This window comes from Caloenas nicobarica, chromosome 9 (assembly GCF_036013445.1).
Source record: "Caloenas nicobarica isolate bCalNic1 chromosome 9, bCalNic1.hap1, whole genome shotgun sequence".
Taxonomy (NCBI): domain Eukaryota; kingdom Metazoa; phylum Chordata; class Aves; order Columbiformes; family Columbidae; genus Caloenas; species Caloenas nicobarica.
The window spans coordinates 22,269,494-22,292,003 of NC_088253.1; the positions used below are offsets into that span (position 1 = coordinate 22,269,494).

Here is a 22,510-nt window from a genome sequence, read left to right on the forward strand (position 1 = left end):
ACGAGCCCCAGGAAGCCCCTGCTCCCTGGGCCAGCTGGAGCCACCATGGAACTGCTCAGTGGTTCAGAGCAGGACCCTGATCCGGCTGAAAACCAACAAGAGGGGGGCAAAAACGGTTCATGTCCAATTTGGGTAGAAATAGGGTCCAACTGCCAGCTCAAAGCAGGGGCAACATGAGCACCTTGGAGCTTGGTGACTTTTAGCGAGTGCCCAGGCAAGAGGGGAGCTCCTCTGCCAAATTCAGGGCCCTTTGTATCACTTTTTGGGGGTGGTTTATTACAGCATGGTCATTGCTTTCTGGTTTCTGAGCGAGCACCACACATAGCAGCCATGCTGGGGAAAAAGGGCTGGGGTTAGGGGAAAAACCCAGGTACCTCCCCAGTCTCCTGTGCTGGATTAATTGTTGGGTCTGGATGATTTGTATGCAGAGTCACACTTGAAATCTTTATCAGCATGTCTGCCGATGACTTATCTGCAATGTGAATGAGACTCCCAGGCCTGCTTTGGGAGCATATTTGGGCTTGATGATGTTTTCGAGCTGATGTTGTACCAAATTGTTGTCAAAGCTTCGGAAAAAAAAAAAAAGAAAATCCCACTAGATTGCCAGGTAGGAAACAGACTGCAGAGCAGCAGAAAAAACAGATCTTTCCCTGTGATCGGGGGATGTGAATGCCTTGATATAAGGGCCTGAGCCCTGGAAATGTGGAGCTCTAGTCTGCCATGGGATGCCGGGTTTGAGCATCTGAGCATCCTTCATCCCCAGGCTGTGATGGTCCTAGAAATCCATGAGAGCAAGAGTTGGAAGAGAAATACCCCCCTCATGTTGGAAATACTTTAATGAGCTCTTGGCATATAGCGTTCCACCTTCTAATTATGAGAGAGGAGAAGGAAATAATCAAGTTGGATAGGAAAGCTGGGTACCGTGGTCCTGAGCTCTGCGGGAGCGCAGCAGCGGTGCTGGGAGGGAGGATGGAGCCTGCGGCCGTGCGTGTGCACGGAGGAGGAGAAAAGCTGTGGGATGTGGGGACCAGCCAGGGGACCCCTTTAACCATGGGTGAAGATGCAAAGAAATGAAGAAGTGGGAGCGCAGTGCTTTGAGGATAATCTGTCAGAGACTGAACCTGGTCCCACCAGAAAACGCTCCGCGAGCAACCTGACATCTCCATCCCACCTCCCAGCTCCCTCCACCGTTTCTGCTCGGTCTTAACTAGTCTGTTCCTGAGTAGACACATGTAGAAGAAAACCAGCGCTGGGAAGCCAGGGTTTTGCTCTTTTTGTGGCACAGCCATCGCCTGCGGTGCACGAGGGCTGCTGGTGTGTTGAAAAGCCCTTTATTGATCTGCACAGCCCGTCTCTCGCTGCGGGAGCTGGGGACGGACAGGCTCCGACGTGATGCGCGGTGCATTAACGCTGGGTTACGCACTGCCGATGACATCCGTCCCGGGAATTTTCACTGCCTGTGTTGATGTTCATGCTGAGACCCCAAAATCTATCAACGACAAGCCAAACCATTCGGTTATGGCCGGGCAGGATCCTGGGTTTTAGGCTTTGCTGGAGACACAGGGCAGGTGGGATTAGGCGGGCGTGTAGGCTCGGCCCCAAGGTCTTGGAGGGTGTCTCAGGTTTGTGATTCAGCTGCATGCAGGAGAGGTCCAAGGAGCTCGAAATGCAAGTGAGGAGACATGCTTTGTGTGAAACCCATGCTCCTTCAGCTCAAGCTCTTCCCCTTTGCAAGGGTATTTTGCACCGACAGTCTCTCCTCAGCATGCTGAACCAAAACACAGCAAGGTTTTACAAACCTAGAAGCAGCTAGAAAGGCTTTCATATAATTAGTCCGATTAATTTTAAAGCTTCTAAATGAATAAACACGCCCCTGCAGCGTCCACAAACAAAATTGTATCGTCTAAACGGGAAGAAATGCACAAAATAGGCAGTGGGTGCATTGGAGGAGGATCCTGATGCTCGTTTTGGTGGTTTGGGGGCTCAGGGGTGTGATATGCCCTGTCTAAAACTGATGTGAGCTCTGGCTTACCAGCACCCGCGGGTTTAGAGCAGCACCGGTGTGTGTCTGTGTATGTGTGTGTGTGTATTCTCTTCTGTCTGATAATATGGCTGAGTTCACTCTGCAGCCTTTCCCTTGGTGGGGGAAAATATGCGCCCACCCACGTATTTCATTAAATTTGTGAGAATTCAGTATTTTTGAAAACTCTACCTCTCTGTCAGATTTGGTTGGAATTGGCCAACACGTTCAAAAGTTATTAGTGTGGGAGTGATGGCATATAGATATATAAACAGCACAATCACATAAGTAAGCCCCATTTCCTGAGGAAAGTAGGCTAAAAACATAGTGTACTGAAGACAAGTAAATTGGATTCTTAAAGTTGTTTTAGTCTGAACAGAGTACAATGTTATCTGTGACACAGAAAAGTAAGCTCATTTAGGGAATAGTTTTTTAGGTTCGGTAGATGATTCTCCTGAATTTTCTTTGATGCAATTAAAACAAAATAACACTTGCTTTCCTCTTATATCTCCCACTCGCTGAAACAGTTTGTGTAAATTCAATGGGTGAGAAAGGCTACGAGTCAGATCTGAAGAACTACTGTTGATATCAAATATTGGTTTTCAGAGGTAGCCAGGAAGGGAACCCTTTTTCAGTCCGTTTAAAATGAAGGTGCAGGGTGTCCTCTTTGTGCTCTGGGGTGTTTTATTCCCCTCTCATATGAGCCAAGAGCCATCACTCTTTCTGCTGCTGCCCTGGAAGAATGAAGGATGCACCGCAGACACCATTAGCGATAACATCGATACCTAAGGCAAATTGTCCATAGGCACTGGTGTGTCCTGGTCAACTAAAATATAATATCTAGGCAAGAGAGGTGGGTCAGAAAGCTCATCTTCACCCCTTGGCTTTCAGCATAGATGCTGGCCATGGAGGCCAGATGCGCGTGGAGCATTGGAGAGGACCATCCCCGGCTCTCTGCGACAGATGATGGCAGTTTTAATGCAGAGCAGACAGAGCCTGATTCTCTCCAGGCTTTCCTTCAGCTACCACAATTCAAGGTTTTGTAATTAGAGGCTGGATTACTGGTGAGAGGAAGGGACGTCACCAGCGCTAGGGATGTGAGTCCCAGAGATGGGTGACATTTGGTGAGCACTCAGCTCCTCTCCAGCGCAAGGTCCCGTTGTTCAGCACCTTAAATAACAGCTCCTTGCAGCAGCTGATGCCCGAGCACCCCGGAGGGGATCCTGTTCTCAGGTTAGTCCTAAGCAACTAATGCACTTCCAGGCATAATTACAGCCGAGCCATTCACCAACGATGAGAAAAATATAATTAAGCTCAATACTCTCAGGAGGAGTCAGGCTACGAATTAGCACAGTGTCATTTGACTTCAGAGAGGGAAACTGGAGAAAAAAGAAAAGGAAGCAAATAAAGACAACCTGGCAGCAAGGACGGGTAAAGAAAAATGTTTGGACTCAGCCTGGATGCTCTTTCAGGATGCTGCAGTGAGGGCGAAGCATCCGTCCGCGTTTGACGTACCGTGGGGAGCAGGAACGCAAATAAAAGCCCTGGAGAGCTGAACAGCAAAGTGCAGAAGGTTGTTTGAGCCAAACAGGTATTTTCTTCAGAAAAAAAAAAAATGGAAGTGCAGCCCAGGCAAAACCAACAGAAAAGAATAGGTTCTGCAGTTCCGATCCCAAACATTTTAAGTTGCGGTAATGTCACTACCGGCAGTACGCCGAGCCGTGATAATGCTGCTTAATGCTCTCTCAGACCTGTGCCTGCAGCTTTGCGATTGTACTCGACTGCATTTCATTTACGGTTTCCACTGGCTTTTCGGATGCCGCGGCTGCGGGGGTCCTGCATTAGTGTCATCCTAGTCCCACCTCGGGGCTTTCCCTGCGGATGGCGAGGGGCAATGCGGGGGGACGTGGGTGATGGGGAACACTGGTGCGTGTCCCCTTCCTCGGGTTGGGATGATGGGGACGAGGTGGCAGCGGATTGAAGCCGAAATGGGTCATGACAGAACCAGCTGTGGGGATGGGGCTGAGCAAAACAATTCAGGGTTCAGACCAAGCGTGTTTGGGTCCAGCCCCTTTTTGGGCATGTCTGGGTCCAGGACCCGAGGCTGGACCAGCTCTGCTGGGAGGACAGGCTGAGAGAGTTGGGGGGTTCAGCTGGAGAAGAGAAGCTCCAGGGAGACCTTAGTGTGGCCTTCCCAGACTTAAAAGGGACCGATAAGAAAGATGGGGACAGACTTTTAGGGCCTGTTGTGATATAGGACAAGGGGGGATGGTTTTAAACTAAAGGAGGAAGACTCAGGCTGGATATGAGGAAGGAGTTTTTTGCCCCTGAGGGTGGTGAGAGCCTGGCCCAGATTGCCCGGAGAGGTGGTGGATGAACCACCCCTGGAGACATCCCAGGCCAGGCTGGACGGGGCTCTGAGCAACCTGAGCTGGTGCAGATGTCCCTGCTCATGGCAGGGGGGGCACTGGGGGGGCTGGGAAGGGCCCTGCAACCCAAACTGTTCTGTGATTCTATGAGCGTGAGCCCTCCATCCCTTCTCCATCCTTTCCTTGAGGGGTGCGGAGGACAGAGCAACAGGCAGAAAAGCACACGGGGGATGGATGGAAGTGACTCGAAGGCTGAAATCAGCTGTGGCAGGTCATTCTCTTTACATCAGCATTTTCTTTTTCCTCCCTGCCTTCCCTCCCTCCCAAACAGCCCTTGTGCAACGCAGAGAGGAGCAAAGCCCGGGGCCGGCAGCCTCCGACGGGCTTTGCCGCTGGCAGAGCCGAGCAGAGCGTGGTGACGGTCCCCTCTGCCACCTCCCTGCCCTCCCGTGTGCGGACGGGGGTCAGGCGATCCCGCGGGCGGCGGAGATTAGGACCAGCTGTTGTCCCTCCCGTTCGCGTGCTGCTGTCAGCCGGGATGACACGGGTGCCTCTGACTCAACAGCAATTTCCACCTCTAGTCCAGGACATTCTAGGAATGGCGGATCCTGGAGCATCGTGTCCTTCCCGCTGCTCTTGGGGACCTGCTGCCTGCACCGTGACTCTTTAAGTCCTCCCGCAACGCCAGTTTAATAACTTCCTGCTCAGACAGGACTTAACAGCGTTAAGCCCTTTTGCGGCCGTGTCAAAAGTCAGGACGAGCCGTCACGCTTGCGCAGGGCCAGCTCTGCGTGTCCCCGCCTGCCACCCTGCTGCCTGGGGCGGAGGGACGCTGGGAAAATTAAGTGCTTTTCATAGGAATGATGCTTTACAGAGTAATCCAACTGGAAAAAACCTCAGCGGGGCCTTTTTTAGCCCCTAGGAGAGCAGCTCAGTGTGGGTTTCGCTGGCGCCTCTCCCTTCGTTGCTCTCCCATCCTTCAGCCACAACTCGGCAGCTCCCATCACCTTCCCTCTCCGCTGAGCCGAATATGAGCTAAACCACCCCGGCTCCGTGAGCCAGGTGTGCAACATGCTTTAATTTAATCATTGCCAACATTGCCAGGTCGTGATGAAGTGACATGAGCTGGGAGGGGGATTCAGCCCTTCTCAGGAGATGGTGCAGGATTATTGCAGCCCCCTTGAGCTGTGTTGGATTCCCCCCACTAACAAAATAACCTCCTGCCTGTCCTGACTGCCTGCACAGCACAGGGAAGAGGGAACGAGCTGAAGAAGAGGACGGTGAAGCCTCTTCCTCATGCGCTTGCTTTTGGGTGGAGCAGCCCTTCATCAGATGGGGAAAAAAAAAAAAAAAAAAGAAAAAGCCAACAGCAACAAAAAAAAACCCCAGCCCCTGATTTTCCTTTCTGCTGCTTTTCCTATTCAACGAGCAGAAACTGCAGCGTTGCTTTTCTCAGCGATCTTTGGGAGGGAAGGGAGGGATCCTCCCGCAGCAGCTGCCTGGCAGGCGGGCTGGCTCGCCGCCCCGTCGCTCCCTCCATCCTCATCCTCATCCTCACCCTCCGCGGGCTGCTGGGAGCCTGGTGGGGTGACACCCAAACCCACAGCCAAGGCCAAGGGCTAGAAGTGGGGGATGCTGAGCGTAGCATCCCTGCCACCGTGTCCCACCACCCGAACAAGCCGGAGAACAGAGATGAAAATGCAGAGCTGGGCAAAAATATTGTTTTCCTTGCTGGTGTTTGTGGGCATTGCTTCTCCCCACAGCCAGCGATTGGGATGCTGGGGGGCCTGTCACCGCTGGGGGGGGGTCCCAGTCCCACAGGGCTCTTGCAAGTCGGTTTGAAAAGCCTTGAGCAACGAGGTTTCTGTCACCTCTTCTATGCAGGACAAATGACAAATTGTCCTGGCTTCCTAATCCAGGAAATTAAAGGATTTCGCCATAGACTCTGCTAAGCAAATTTCCCCCCCTGAAAATCCCAGAAGGATTTAACCCATGGATCCGACCGATTATCCCTTTAAAGTTGTGACTAAGAAAGGTCCCAATTCTTCAGGGTGCTGAGCACCTTAAAATCCCATGGCAGCAGTGACGTGGCTATGCCTGGTGCTCAGCTTGTCATCCAGCAAGACCTTCTTTTCAATTTTATCCCATCTCTGCCAGCCCTTTTCACCAGTGAACAGCAGCCCTTTGCTGCCGACCGGGACAGCACAGCCTCGCTGCAACCACAGCCCGAGTCCGCCCCATCCCAGCACCGTGTGTCACCGTCCAGGGACATGGCAGGGGAGGAGTGTTGGTTTTCCCAGTTCAGCATCAGGAGCGTCCCATGGGACACGGGCTGGGTGCACCCTGATGGGAGCTGGGTGGGCAGAAGAGAGCACGGGACCAGGGCGTAGAGATTTTCTGAATTAATTCTGCTCAATTAAAGGGTGTCTAGTGTCCATCCTCAAAGCAAACCTGTTGGAGATGGGGAACCCAAGCAAGGTTGGGTCAGTGGACACCCCACCATGAAGCATCTTTTGTGAGCCTCAGTGATGCCATCCTGAACCCTGAGCAGCAGTTCTTTAGGGTCAGACTCCCTTATGGAGGAGAGATCAGTTTGTGGGCTCAAAACTGGATGCAGCGGCCGCAGGGGCTGTCCCACAGCCACCTTGCTGGCAGGTGGCCACAGCCAGTCCCCATCCAACGTGACAAAATCCCTGGGGAGCTTCGAACAGCTGTGGCAGGTGGCAGCTCTTCCCCTACCCTTCGCTCCTGGGGATCTGCATGAGAACAACTCTGTGTGTGGTGCTAGAGCCAGGGATGCTGTTGAGAAGGTGCTTGTTCAAGGGGAGACATGTGGGGCAGGATTTGGGGGTCGGTAGCCCTGGGCTCACCTGAATCGTACGAATCGTATAAATGGCCTCTCTGGGGAAACAGCCTGCAGCCTTCTCTCGGTTATCTGGCTGTGTCTCTGTCTGATCTGTCTCATCACCACAGCACGGAGGTGAAGCATAAATAATTAAAAGCCCAAATTCTGTCCTGGCAGAGCTGCGTTTTGAGTCTCTTCCCCTGTTGTGTCGCTGGCTTCTTACGTGGAAATTTTCACTGGCTTTGCCTTGGAGGCAGCACAGACCCACAAATGTGGGGTGTCTGCCAGCCTTGGGGCACATTGGCTTTTGGGGACTCGCTGCCCCAGTGGTCCCCAGTGGCAGCATCCCACCAGGGGGGTCCCATGGGATGCTCAAGGTGCACCAAGATGAGCAGCACCCACCAGCTGAGGATCCAAGCTGGGTGCAGGAGCAGGCAAACCCACTGCAGACCCCGCAGCTCACACCTGACCCCCTAATCTTCAGATGCCTGGTGAGAAATGGGGTTTTTGGGGATGCAGGCTGGCTTTTGGGCTCTTGGGTGCTCAAAAACACCCAGGTGACAGGGAGGAGAAACCCACACACACAACGAGAAATTTCACTGAACACTCCTGTCCCCTCCATCCCTCCCCGTGGGGACCGGAGCTGCAGAGACCAGTGACAGCAGCCTGGCACTGAACAGATTTCTGCGGCGTTTTAGCGTCTGATATTGCTTTTAGGAGGGCGGGTTTGGTGGGTACCGTTTCCAGCTGAGATTTCCGTGCAGGTCTGTGTCCAGCCAAACTCTGCACAGGGCTTGGCTGCACCAGGGGTTGGTGGTACCCTGGGTTTGGGGCACAGCCAAGGAAGGTTGTCATCCCCCAGGATGCTATAAGCAATAGGGTTAAGGGGTGCTGGCTGTTTTCCTTGGGGATCATTTTTGTTCTGAGTTGGAATTTTCTCTCTGGGTTGGCGTTTTCTCATCATTCCTGGAGGTTCCCAGTGTGCAGACGTGGGAGCTGGACGTGGCAGTGGGGATGGAGGTGACATTGCCGTGTCCCATGTGTGGCTGTCTCTGACAAGCCGCTTTGGGGCTGGTTACCCCTTGGAGCAGAGAGAAGGTCCCTGTGGTCACCAGGTCCATCCCGGTGAGGCTGAATGTGGCAAGAGGTGCACAGAACGGTGCCCATCACCGATGTCTCACTCCAGGTAGGGAATCAGCCTCTTCCCAGCTGCATGAAGCAAGACATGGACATGATATTTGCTTTCTGAGCATCTCTTATGGCCCTGGCAATAGAAATACATTTTTCCATCGCTCAGAAGGCTGGCCTGTTTTAAGCCATCCCTTAGAACCCTCTCACATGTCCCCACAGGGCTGGAGGTGGAGAAGTCTCGGTGGGAGAGGTTGGATATCAACCACGTCTCCTCCGACAGCTGGAGAGCATCCGCCAGCGCTCCTGAGGCCATTTCAGCTCCACGTCTTGGCCTCAGACCAAGCTGTGCTGGCACTAAAATATTAAGTTCAGTTAAATGAGTTTGTTGTTGACTCTGGATGAGGTGGGGTTTTTTTTACAGTTTGCTCTGAACTGGGGTGGGTTTTGCTGTTGAGTGTTGGCTGGTTAAAACAGCGTGTGGACGTCACGGATTGTCCCTGTCTGTCAGCTCATCACCGAGGGAAAGGAAAACCATGAGCTCAACATTGTGCTGCGTCTTCTGGGCTTTTGTGGCTCCAACAGCAGAAAAAAAAAAAATGCCTGGAAAGTTCATTTGCCAAATGTCTGTTTTACTTGAGGTGACCAAAACTTGTGAAACTGCCAAAGAATTTCAGCCAAAAACCTGAACAGGGTGAAGGGTCAAGAAAGGGAAAGATACTTTTCTTTGCGATTCTGTTGTGTTTTGCTTCAGAATTTGATTTGACTTGTTTTTTAGGCATCAAAATGAAACTGAAATTAAACCAACAGATCGGTTTTGCTTGCCTGTCATCGCCTCCCTTGCCTGGGGTTTTACACTTGAACTTCCCAAATTCTCTTATTCCGAGGACTTTTCCCTTGGCTGTAGGGAAAAGTTCCTGACTATTCCCAAAGGGCCAGGCTGTGCCGACAGCTCCTCAAAGGGATTTTAGGGCTTCCCATAAGGCAAACCAGAGGCTCCTTCATCTCCCTTGGCCCATGGCCTGGTTGAGTTTCTCTCTCTGTGCTGCATTTTGCACCTTTGGCTTTGAGGTTTCCAGCCCACTCTTCATCCCTTGCGTGGCACCAGCCAAGCGAGGAGGTCAGTGTGAAAAACGGGGAGGAATGGGCTGTTTTGGGGATAGTGATGGAGGTCAGGGTGGGATGCTGATGGTCCACCAGATCCTCCACCTTTTGACCAGGTCATGGCAGGAAGAGGCACCTGGTGTCCACGCTGAGCCGGGCTTTTTCTAACCACCTTCATCCATCCCATGAAGGTTCCTCCAAATTTGTGGCTGGACTGGGGGTGATCATATCCCGACTACATCTCTAAACTCCTCTCCCCGATAAATCCAGGAGGATGCGTAACGTTACACTCACCACGGCCAAGCCTCCCACCAAAATCCTGGCATCTCCCTGGCGTAGCGAGCAGGGATGGGCTCACGAGGGCTCGGAGGTGCCGCCTTTGGAGCCAGCCTTGCCCAGAGACAGGGCGATGCGAGCGGAATGCGGGATGCAGCCTGAAGCCATTAGAGTCAGCAGCACGTACCGCCAAACCCAACGCTCCACATGTCCAGGCAGGCTGAGTTATGGCTGCTCGGGGAGCTATAACTTGGCCTGTTGTGCATTTAAAAATCTCCACCCAAATGCGGCATTGATATAGGGCTTTTTTGCTGTTCTGGTTTTGCATTTAATACAGACAGTATAGATCTGCAGCGTGCGGATGATCCAGCACTGCCCGGGTTCCTTGGAGATTTGGTGCCTTCGCTTGCTTTTTTCTTGGGCTTTTTCTTATTTTGTTTTTAATTTTCCGAGGGTTGTTAGTGATTTCTTCCAACCTGTTTTGCCTCCTGCCTGGAAGTGGCAGGATCATTTGTAATGCGCTATTTTTGCGCAGGGTTAGGGGAGTATTTATGGCGTGGTTGTGCCTTTGGGACGTTTGCATGGAGGGCTGTCTGCTGGTGCTCTGTGAGAGCACAGCATGAAGAAGGGGACGTCAGTGTTTCCCATTTCCATTATGTATATACCCATTTTGCACATGTCCATTATGTACATTTTCCACTATGTACATGACAATTATCCAGTAAAGTCATGGAAACCTGCCCCAAGACATCTGGAAAGCAGGCAGCATCCCCTCTGCTCACTCGTTTCACTTCCTTGAAGCTAACTCTTCCCAAACCCTGCTCCGAGCAGGTTCCTACAGGTTTTGCATCACCACCCATAGCTTCCCAGCAGCTAATGACACTCCCAGCATCACGGCAATTATCTCATGCCTTCATCAATTTATAAGAAAAGGGGAAACTCCATCCCTGGAGCTGGAGTTTGCTCTTGCTGCCTCTGTGTCTGGTTTGGGGGCAGTTTGTGGTACATCACTGTCCATCTCTGCCGTGTTTGAGCCAGGAAACAGGTCTGGAGTGAGGCCAAACCTGTCTCCTTTGGTCGGTCAGGCTGGGACCGCGATGGGGACGATGGCATCAAATCTGTCCTTTTTCCAAGGCAAAGCACAGCTCCTGGGCTGGCAGGTCCTGCCTGGCCGCGTCGCTCACCTGCATCCTCCATAGCTTCATCACAGGTGACAGATGGCAGGAGACGAGACTCCCTCTCCAGATGTTAATCATCTTGCGAGCTGTAAATAACATCTCAGGGCAGCTTGTGCATCACCTCTGGTGCAAAAGACCCCATCAGCTTTGTCCTTGCTGGGGCGGGGGGCAAAAAATTAAAAGGAAGGAAGCCCACCGGGAGGGAGATGCACGGGTATGCCTGGCTCTGCTTATTCTGCATGTCCCTTGGCCAAAGAGATGCTGGCAGTGAAAGATGTGCCTTTGGGTACCAACTCCACCTGGCCCAGCCCCTTGAAGTTAATGGAGTTTGATTTGCTCATGCCAGGGCCTGAATTTTTTCTTTAGCAGCAACAGGAATAAATTAAACAAATCCAAGCAGCGCCACAACTGATTTGGGATGCTGGATGGAGATCATTGCGGTGTGATGGCCTTTTGGCTGCTCCCACCATTCTCTGTTGGGAAGGATGGGTCCCAGGGTCCCGGGATGGGAGCATCCAAGATGTCACGGTGCAACTTGCTGCCTGCTCTGGGCTGAGGTTTGGGCCATGTTTCTCCCAGGATTTTGGGACATGACATTTGATTGTGGCTCATCCTTGTCCCACAAACCACTGGGATTTTGCACCATTGCACGTTGTGAATTCAGTTCTCCAGCAAAACTCATTTTGTCTACTTAAAGGCGAGGCACAGGGCAGGAGCGCACAGCCTGGGATACTTTTTTTTCTCTTACTTACTTACATGAAAAAATGGTATTTCAGTGCAAAATGGCAAATGACGCCTTGGTGAATTTGCTCTCCCATTTGTAGGCTACAAAAATATAAAGGTAGAAAAGAATCTGGCACAAGTGCCTGAAGCAAGGAGCTAAATGAAAACTGGCTCCATTCCTGTTTCCACGAATTTCGGAGAGCCCGCACGTGCCGTGCCCCAGCCGGGACATGGGCACCTGCTCTCCACGAGGTCCCCCAGCTCACCTGGGAACAATTGCCCCCGTAACGTTACATTTCCCAGCGTATAACCACAGGGAAACTCAGATTTGGCCTTTTGACCACAACGTTTCCCATGCTTCTCTGTATTTTTGCTTCCTTGGGCAATAACAAACAAACGCATCGAGGTTTTTTTTTCAGGATTAAAGGCTTTGACTCTTTTTTTTTTTTTTTTAAAATTCAGGACTTTTCTCGTGAAATGTGACTTTCAGAGTAATTTTTCCAGAGCCAGCAGGAGCCATTCCCTCCGCCCCGTGCCATCCCAGCTCATTGCTCCCAGCACCGGCACACGGAGCTCAGGCAAGGATGCTCCATCCTCCCGCCCCAAAATCCCCGTCCAGAGCCATGAAGCCTGGCAGTGGGCAGGGGAAACCAGGCTTTCTCTTTGCTATGCGCAGCACCTGCTTTCTGTCTGGCTTCAAAGAGCCGTTTTTGGCTGCATTACGTCATGTCAGAGGTCACATTAGCTGCTTTTTCTTCTTGATTAAAAATTCTAGCAATGTGGGGGGGGAAGGAAAAAGCAGACCAGAGGAAGCGGGCGAGGCAAATATGCTCGCGATAAGCAGGTAAATGGGAATTTATGCACAGCTAGCTAATTGGTGTGTCTAATATTCCACCCCCTGAGCACCGGCACTGTATTACTGCCTTCACAAATCACTCAAGGCAAGCCTAGCACAATAACAACCAAGTCAGGAGAGCCGTGAAAAGAGTCAAGCTGGAATTAAGAGTGGGTTTTATCAGGGCAATAAATGCCAGATCGGGAAAATTAACAAACAGGGTGTTAATTGGTGCCATCTCCTCGCTCCCTGAAGGAAACGTCTAGACAGAGCCTGGCCCTGGTTTGCTCCTACCCCGGCCCTTGCAGGTATTGCAGCATTTTTTGGGGGCCAGAGAGGTGCTGGATGTGGGATGCTGTGCCCGATGAAGGATGCTGAACTGAAGCTGATGCCGGGGGCAAAGCGAGGCAGGACAGGAGCTGCAGCTCTGCCCTAAATCAGAGATACTCCCGCAGAGGTAAAAGCCAGACAGTCTGCAGCGGTTATTAATAATTCAGGCCCAATTTGTCCCATCTAGGAGAGCGTGAAGACCAGCTGAGCCTCCCCTCCTTGCAAGCAGGGTTTGAGATATTGCCCCAGAGCTTCTCATCCCTCCCCGGTGCCGGTTGCAGTTATCGATCCCATTCTGGCAGGGGGGAGATGCCTCTGCGGGGTGCGGAGCGATCGGATAGCCCCGGGAGAGCCTGGAATTGGCGCTCGCCCACTCCCCTCGGCTCTGGGTTTCAGTTACCAGCATCGATCACTTGGGGACTTTTGCTTTTGGTGCATCTTGGCTTGGTGCAATTAGGGAGGGGTCCTGCTCTCCGCTGTGCCAGTGGGAGAATAAAATAACTCCTGGTGATTCAACACAGTTGAGGGGCTCGCGCTCATGCAAGCCTGGGTTTTGCACATGGGTTGGTTGGACTGAAAAGCTCCTTTTTTTCGCCTTGTCCGGCCGTCCCCTCCCAGGCTGAAGTTCATCCCGACGCGTCCCTGCGCACCCCTGAGCCAAGCCGGCTGCTTGGCAAGTGCAAAACAGAGCCGGGGTTGGAGGGGACAGCAAAACACCGAGGCTGAAACACCCCGAAAACGCTCCCTCGGAATTTTTCCTGAAGTATTTTCCTGCAGCTGTGTTTTAATTGAATTTTGGCATTTGAAAAATACATGAACCTCTGCAATAGAGGGAAAAAACATTCCTGCTATAGGAAGATAAAGATGCATTTGGAAACAAAAAAAAAAAAAGCTGCATGATTACATATTGACCTGCGAGACAAAGCGAATCCAATGGAGCCAGCCTGGCCCCTTAGGAAAACTTGAGGCTGTTCATTATGTCCCATGATGAGCTCACAGGCTCGTTAACTCCATCCTTGCTGATGAGCCAGTGCTCATCTGCCCAAATGCAAAGACAACACATGACGAGTTTGCATGTTTTGCATGACAATATGGACCACAAGGCTTTCTCCTTCTATATGATAGGAGGAAGAAGGCTTTAATAATAGTTTTAATATTTTTCTTTCGATCTCAGCTTTTTCACTTCATTTCTAAGCTCTGAACGGTTAGATCAGTCTGTCCATCCCTCCAGCCCCTCCGTCTGAGCAAAGAAATTGAAAACAAGGGAGAAAAGATGTCAAACCCTGTTGTGTTCACCAGGAGCTTGGCTTTTTGGGCTCACTTGCAAGAGGGTCGATTTGTAGGTCCAAAGTCAAGGTAGAAAAGATTAAACCCTAATTGCCCTGCTGAAATCAGCTCAGTACTGAGCAAAGGGTTTAGGGCTTGTTGCGATCTCTTGTGTGTCAAGGAGTTGGGACTATCTGGAGAGCTCAGGGGAGGTTTCCACCAGCTCTTGGCATGGGATGGAGGAGGGCTGGGGATCTCCCAAAACCCACCCTCAATAAAGCAGCGGTTTCATAATTCCCTGTGAAGCCTCCATCCCACCAAGGAGGGGATCCCTCGGCCGAGCTTTGAGTTCACGGGAACGTCGGAGAAGCAAGGAGCTTGCTTGCAAAAGAAGGGAGATGCCCCAGCAAGAGCTGCCATGTGAATTTGGGAAAACAGACCTTCTGTTCCAGAAATCTTGCCCATATGATGCTTTTTTTGCATTCAAACCATGAATAATGTGGATTTCCCCCTGTGTCCAGCACACGGCTGCCTTTACCCCAAACATACTTTGGCTCAAAGAGTCTGCTACCTGCTTTTTATTAAAGAAGAGCCTGCTTTTCATACAGGACTACAAGAAAAAAAGCAACAAGGATGGCGAATCCCTTGTCTGGTTCCATCTCACCCTTTGCACTACCCCTGCGCTCAAAGAAAGTTGGATGGAGGTGAAGGATCCAGAAAAAAAAACCAGGTTTTCTTGGACACCAGGTGCCATCTCTGCAAATACAGACATTGCGCTTACGACTCCTGAACAGACCTGTCTGTTCGGATACATTTCTGGTAGTCCATAAACTTGCTCTAATTTCAAGCCTAATTTTTAAGCAGTTTGTTCTGCTTGTTCTTCTGCCAATGCAGTCCATTAACCTAAACACCACTCAAGCCTTGTCTGGTTTTAATTTTGCTTCGTTTCTTTATGAAACCTTCAGGTGCCACAGATTTTGCTGGGAACTCACCCCTTTTTGGCTAAACTAGCCCCGAGCATGAGGTTTGCAGCAGGAGCTCTTCACTCGCGCAAATCCAGGTCAGAGTCTCCGTTGGCATTCCTAAAAAGCCAAGTGCTTCCTTGCAAATCAGTTTATTCCAGCTTCTTATAGATTAGCTGGAGCTGATGAACCTGGCGTTACGAACCCCTCGCAGGTATTATCCCTTCCCTTGTCAGTTCTGGCCAAATCACAAGAGATCTGCAAAGATTTACAGAAATCCGTTTGGTTGGGATTTTTCCCTGCCTCTTGCCAGCTCTTCTTGCCAGTTTGACCGCTTGCCTGGTCATCCTCCGAGAAGAGTGAGTCAGCTGGGCAAAAAAATGCATAAATCAGATATCCCAAGCCAGTCCCAGCGTGGACACCCTGCCCCAACCCAGACTGGACCCTTGGGTCTTGAGAGCTATAAACCACCTCCCACCATCACCCCTTGCCAAAACACCCTCCCCCAGTTCACCTGGGATGGCCAAGTGCACTAAAATGTGATTTTGAGGTTAGAACCATCCTCAAAAGTCCCTCTGTGCCTGGGTGTGCTGATGTTCAGAGAGCTCTGGCCATCTCCATCACACTGGGATCTGTCACTCCTTCTCCCTTTCTCATCCATTGATGGCAGATGAAACCCAGCTGAGCACCTTTGAGCTGATGTGCAACTTGTAATCAGCTGGGGCAAGAAGATAAGGACACCACCCTCTTGCAAACAACTCGTTACAGGATGGAGGACGCCACAGGAGGTCATGAAAGAGCGATGCAAGAGGATCTGTTTAATTCCTCCACCACTGAGCATCCCCAGCCTCCTCCTCCTCCAGCCGTGATGGATCCGTAGGGAAGGATCCAGCCTTATTTTGACTCTGGTTTCCAGGATGGTGCCTCCGTCCAGGAAAGATTCATGGCAGCGCTTACAGCAGAAGGAGAAGAGTGATTAGATCAAGCCCCGTCTATGTGTCGTGGAGAAAGACCCACTTTACAAGGAAATAAACTCAAGCAGTTAGCTGGGGAATTAAGATTTAGTGCACGCTACGAGCAGCAGGCATGTATAAAGGAGACAGCTGTTAAATTTAGTATGTGACAAAGTCACGCGAGCACTAACTGGATTACTTGCATTTATTTGGGAATACTTATGTATTTTATTATGCAACGTATAGATCACCATAATTCTGCTTTTCACTCCGACGGCGCCTCTCCTCCAAGCATCTTAGAGAGCATTACAAACAATTAAGCCTGCCTGCGCCTCTGTGCAGCGCTCAACGTTAGATCCGCTTTGTGGGTATTGAGTATATTTTAGATCAGAGATGGCTTAATTAATGTGATTGATTTTTAACTCTTTCTAGGCCAAAGCCCCAGGCTGCTGCTCTTCCTGGGCTGATCCTGGAGCCCACAGGGACGGACTAGTCCAGAAGTCGCTGGGAGCGAGTTTTCCAGGGATGGAAATCCATGCCTCCCCCAGGAATGATGATTTTGACCCATTTTGGTGGAAAAAGGGGAGGTCGTGAACGCTGGAGAGGGGAGCACAGCTGGTGGCTCCACGTGTGCTCTCCCAGCACAACCTCCCGCTCTGCAGACGCCGTCGTGTGTCCCCAGGACCCTCGCAAGCGGCACAAGCTGCTTTTCAGCTCATCCAGCCTCCTTCCCTGGCAAGAAGTGACAGAGAAGTGCCTGCGGTGGCATCTCCGGGGAGGCAGCGTGTAATCCTGCCTGCTGAGTTCTGTCCAGACACTATTAGACGTTATTAATCCTTTGTATCAGGCCAGCGGGGAGCGGCAGCCTGCTGTATAACTGTGTATGGGAGGGACAGTCCCTTCCCTGAGCAGTTTGCACTTTGAGGAGGGACAAACGGATGGAGGATCTTTGGGAGCCAACATCCGCACCACTGAGAAGCTCCCGTGGAAGATGCCGTTTTAACAACCTCAAAGTCAACATCTTAATTTTAAGCTTCAGGTGGCACCGTCCTTAGCACTGGGGTGGTTTTTCGGTGGGTCTGATGCCCCAGCTTTTCCCAGCAACCACTTTTGTGCCAAAAACGGGAGCGGTTTGCGCCGCCTCTCCCAGCAGTTTGCTACAGCTCCTGCTTGGAGCATCCCTGCTCCTCCTGAACGAGCTGAGCTGGGATATCTGCCGTGGGATGGGGCTGTGATGGGCTTGTCCACTACTCCAACCCTGCATGAGTGTGGAGCAGAGTGAGAGCTGGAGACAGGGTGGGTAAAAAGACGTTTAAAACCAATTTTTTGGTTGCATTGGACCCATGGGAACTGCAACAGCATCACTCCACCACCTTCAATAGCTCCAGGAGAACAGGTCGTATCTGCTTCCTTGGCTACAAAGCAGCCAATTTATATAAATAAAGCACTTATTAGAGCAAAGGCAACTTGTCAGCACTTGAAAACAAGTGACAGGTCAGCTCTGGGAACAAGGAGCAGGCGTCTCGCCCGGGTTCGAGGAGGTGCTGGTGCACAGATGCTCGCTAAGGCAGTTTTGTATCCCCGGCTTGTGCCGCACGGTGCAACTCCAGGCACATCACTGCCCCGATTTTCCATTTATAGGAGCCTGTCAGAAATGGCACTCCTCTCTGAGCAGCTGTCGAAAAATTAGAGGGAATTCAGAGAGCGGCAGGAAAAAAAAAAAAAAAAGATTAAAGGAGATGGAGGGCCTGATTTTGGAGGGAAAATAAATCAGCTGAGTTATTTATAATGCAGCCTGCACCACGGTGGGTAGGAACAGGCGTTTTTTTGAAGTGCCTCGATAGCTTAGCTAAGGGAAAGGGGCAAACCGGCCTCCAAAGGATGCTCGCAGGGATGGGACTGCATAAGAGGGTGGAAATCCTGAGCAATGGGGTGAAATACCATCCAATACGAGTGTCTGGGGAACCGCCGATAATGGGTGTACGCAGGGGATGATTGCTCATCCAGAGTGGAAAAAAATGCACCAAAAAAGGTGCATTAAGGGGTGTTAAAGGCGCTACCGATGGCAAACCCCCACTCCTACATCTGTTCTCGGTGACAAACCATGCTTGTATTTACATCCAGTGTTTTACACAAAACATGTCGTGAAGGGGGTGGAAATATTCGCTTTTTCATCTAAAAGCAAATGGGTTTAGTTAAAAAAAAAAAAAAAAGAAAACCGCTGGCTTTAAATTCAAGCGTTGAGCCCTGGAGGCTCGCGGGGGATGGATGCAGAGGTTGGGCTGGGGTCCCCTCGGGGGGATGTATGGTGGAGGGGACCATCCCCAGGGGCACAGAGCACCCTGTCCCCATTTCCACATTGCCCATGGTGATTTGCAGGCTGAGAAGAAGTTCATGAACGTGTAATCGCTGCAACATCACCCGTTCCCCAACAAGCCCAAGCCCCTGGCTTCTCCAAAGGGGGTTAGAGCAAAAGGGCTTTGTGGGGACGATTTGGGTTTTTCTGTGGAGGGAAGATGTCTAACGTGGTCCTTGTCTCTCTGGTCGCCTTGCAGGACCTCTCACTCCAGGGCCAAGGCGGAGGCGGCTGTGACGGCGGCGCAGAAAGCGCAGGAGGAGGCGCGGATCGCCAGGATCACTGCCAAAGAGTTTTCGCCTTCCTTCCAGCACAGAGAGAACGGTCAGTATGTGCCACCGTGCTGGCCGGCCCCTTGGACGCGGCATTCGCCCCATGCTGCTCTCTGCCCATCTCAGCCCTGCAAAGACCCAAAATCCCCCAAAACGAGCCCTGCGCAGGGGCTCGGTCAGTGCCCACAGCTCCCAGTCCTCACTGGGAAACGGCCCCACAACAGCAGCTTTCGGGGATTTTAGCACAAGGCGTTCAATATTCAACACTTCCACCCTGTGCGGTCCTGGTGTTAGAGGGATCTCCTCTTTTCACACAAAAAAACCTGAATTTTTTAGTTCATAGTCCTTGATGGTTGCACAGAAAAAACCCAACAAGAGCTCTGAAAGCAAAATGCCAACAAGGGATCACAGAGGAGGTCGGTCACTGATTTTTGGCCCCGTGGCTTTTACGGTTCATGGTTTCTTTTGAACATTTGGGCTGGCAGAGCTGGGCTGGCACATGTTGGTACCTAATCCTTCACTTGGGCGTGCAAATTGGTCGTATGTGCCTGCAAAGGTGTCGGGAAAATGCGTGTTTGAGATTTACCCGGTGGGTTTTCCTTCCTACATTTTCTTCGGCATTTTTTTGGCCAGTTTGTCCAAATTTTTGCTCGTTGACATGAGGTTCAGGTAGGAAGAAGCTGAAGCGAAGCCGTGGTCAGGCAGAGGCTGCAGCGGGTGGATGCACGGGCAGGATTCGCCCCACGGCGGCTGCGTCTGTCCGGGAGCGAGAGGAGCTGCTGCAAGTGGGAGTGGAAAGCTCCAAGTCCCCACAGCAGTAATTAACATAGTAATTAATATATGTGAATGGTTTTATTCAAAAGTTTCCCTGCACCAAACCCTCATTAGGAGGCGTCTATCATTATTTTTCTCGCCCTTCCAGCTCTGTAACTGAAGATTACTCATTCGGCTTCATTGCTCCAGGGGTTGGTGCCGGTGACTCACGGTCGGCGGTGCCGTTCCCCGAGGCCGGGGAAAAGTGATTGTTGCATCTTGTGGACCAGCCAGCCCGCGTACAAGTCCTCACTTAACCGCGGCTGCGGGGGCGGCTGGGGGCATCCCATGGCTCGGCAGCGATGAGCCAGCCGCTGTTTGAGGTCTGGCTCCAAACCTGCCCAAGTTGGGGTGATGCACGTAGCAAACCCCATCCAGGACATGGCCACGTGTGGATGGGCATTTCGGGGAGCAGAGGCTGCAGAGCCGAGCATGCACAGCCCTGTTCAAACACCCCTTGGCATTTCTCCTCCCGCAGAGGTGCAATTTGTATATCTGAGCTTTTTTGCAGGGCTGTGCAGTCCCAGGGGTTCCTTCAGCCCTGAGATATTCCTCATCTCCATTTCCTCTTGCCAAGAGACTTTGCTGTTTTAAATCACCTCTTGAAAAGATATTTTTAGGTAATACATTTTTTACTAGCTTCTAGACGGGGACATGGTGCTTGACTTGTGCTGGGGCTTGTGTTTCTGGTGCTCACGTCTGGGTGGGTTGTGTGTGAGTGAAGAGCGGGGGGAAGGAGCTTCCACTTAGAGCACATTAAAAAACAAACACACCATCCAAGATGTGTCGGGAAACCTGGATGCACCCGTGGACCAAGTCAGGCAGATAATAGCTGTGAGCGGCCGCGTCACCCCGCAGACCCTGTAACCTCGGGCTGCAAACGACTGGTTGCGGGGATTGCAGCAGGGGCAGGGTGAGCTGCTGCCATGCTGCACCGTGCTGGATGTGCCCCCCTTGCAAACTATTGTAGGTGCTGGATGTGCCCCCCTTGCACAGCATTACAGGTGCTGGATGTGCCCCCACTGCACAGCGTCGTGGGTGCTGGATGTGCTCCCATTGTACAGCGTCGTGGGTGCTGGATGTGCCCCCATTGCACAGCATTACAGGTGCTGGATGTGCCCCCCTTGCACAGCATCATGGGTGCTGGATGTGCTCCCATTGCACAGCATCATGGGTGCTGGATGTGCCCCCATTGCACAGCGTCGTGGGTGCTGGATGTGCCCCCCTTGCACAGCATCATGGGTGCTGGATGTGCCCCCATTGCACAGCGTCGTGGGTGCTGGATGTGCCCCCCTTGCACAGCATTACAGGTGCTGGATGTGCCCCCACTGCACAGCATCATGGGTGCTGGATGTGCTCCCATTGCACAGCGTCGTGGGTGCTGGATGTGCCCCCCTTGCACAGCATTACAGGTGCTGGATGTGCCCCCACTGCACAGCATCATGGGTGCTGGATGTGCTCCCATTGTACAGCGTCGTGGGTGCTGGATGTGCCTCCCTTGCACAGCATCATGGGTGCTGGATGTGCCCCCATTGCACAGCGTCGTGGGTGCTGGATGTGCCCCCCTTGCACACTATTGCAAGTGCAGGATGTGCCCATTTTGCACACTGCTGTGTGTGCCATGTGCCACCCACCTTCAGAGCACCAGAGGGGGGTTTGTGCCCACCCCAGCGTCAGCCCCCCAGGCACCCTGGCCCAGAGCATCCCTGCAGCACTGCCCCTATTTAAACAAAGCCTCCAGGCCAGCGGGCACTGGCTCCAGCAACCCCAGATGCACCAAGGCCTTTACCTGGAAAAAGCAAAAAAATCCCTGCTCAGTGCCCTGCGTCACCTTCTCGCCTGTGGTTTTCCACCTCTGTCTGCCGGGGGTTCTTCCATTTCCCTGTCCGGTCACTGTGGTTGTGCCTCTCCGGTTCCCGGCCATGGCTTGTCTGCCCACGGGCTGCCCGGTGCCGGAGAAGTGACTCCCCCAAGGTGACGGCAGCACGTCGGTGGCAGAGGCAGGAGCTCAGCACCATTCCTGCACCCCGTCCGTGGCTCTTGAGGGTCACGGCAGCGCCCAGGGGCACGTCCTTGGCTTTGAAGGTGCCACGGCCAAGCACGGCTGCCTCGGTCCTGCTGGAAATCCGGATTTGGTGCTCTGCGTCCTCCTTCGCGCTCTCACAACTGTTCTTCCAGGAACATCACGTGCTCGGCGACTAATTTTAGCTCAGAATAATTGTTGCACATCCTCGGGTGTCGAAAGCCGGCAAGACGGCACCGCGCATCTGTCGAGTTCCTCTGCGAGGAAACGCCTGCGGGCTCCGGGGCTGGAGGGGCGGCCGTGCCGCAGCATCTCCATCCCATTTGACTGTGAGCCAAAACTCAGGGAATTAACCCATGGAAAAGCGGAATTAGCTCAGCCTGTTGCAGGCCCGGGTGTGAGAGATTTGGGATGAAAGGGAGCTTAATAACGTGGTTCCCGGTGTGGGTCTCTGGGGTGAGGATGCCAGAGCATCATTGGGATTTCTCACCCCCATCGTGGGGCTGGGGGGGGGGGCCAGGGATGATTGGGGTTGGAGCTAAAATGCAGGAGCAGCGCGTGTAGCACGGCTGTGGCTGGTTGTGCTGTCGGAGATCGGTTCTGGGGTCACCGGAGCTGGTGGGAAGCTTTCCAGTCCCTGCACCTCCAGCCTGAGATGAACAGGGACACCCCAAGCCTTGGGTGAGCCCGTTTCGATAACTGGCTTTACAGTTTTCTCATACGAAGCCATTTATGTCCTCAGTTCCCCACTTTGAAACAGGAAGGTGGCTGGAATGGGAGCATCTCAACAACAGCCACAAAATCAGTCTGTATTTTTCCCCAGAGACAGTTATTCTGCTTAAAAGTGGAGGGGGTGAACTCCACCTGCCTCTTCCACCGCAATTTCCCACCAGTACAAGTCTCGCTCGGGGGCTCCAGATAAATCCCAGGAGGTTCAGTCTCTCACAGACAAACAGAGACACAGGGAACAAACTCAAACTTGACTATCTGAGTATTGTCCCAAAACACAAACAGAATTTTCCCTGGCAAATAATATTAAAAAAAAAAAAAAAAATTG

The 22,510-nt window shown here is 52.1% G+C and overlaps 1 protein-coding gene across 1 annotated transcript in view; it reads left to right on the forward strand.

The window, feature by feature from the left end:
• JPH3 (junctophilin 3) overlaps window positions 1-22,510 on the forward strand; it is a 54,526-nt gene that overhangs the window by 18,259 nt on the left and 13,757 nt on the right. Inside the window, exon 3 of the mRNA XM_065641023.1 lies at window positions 18,545-18,669. Coding sequence (XP_065497095.1) covers window positions 18,545-18,669 — 125 coding nt within the window. The remainder of the gene's footprint in view (window positions 1-18,544; window positions 18,670-22,510) is intronic.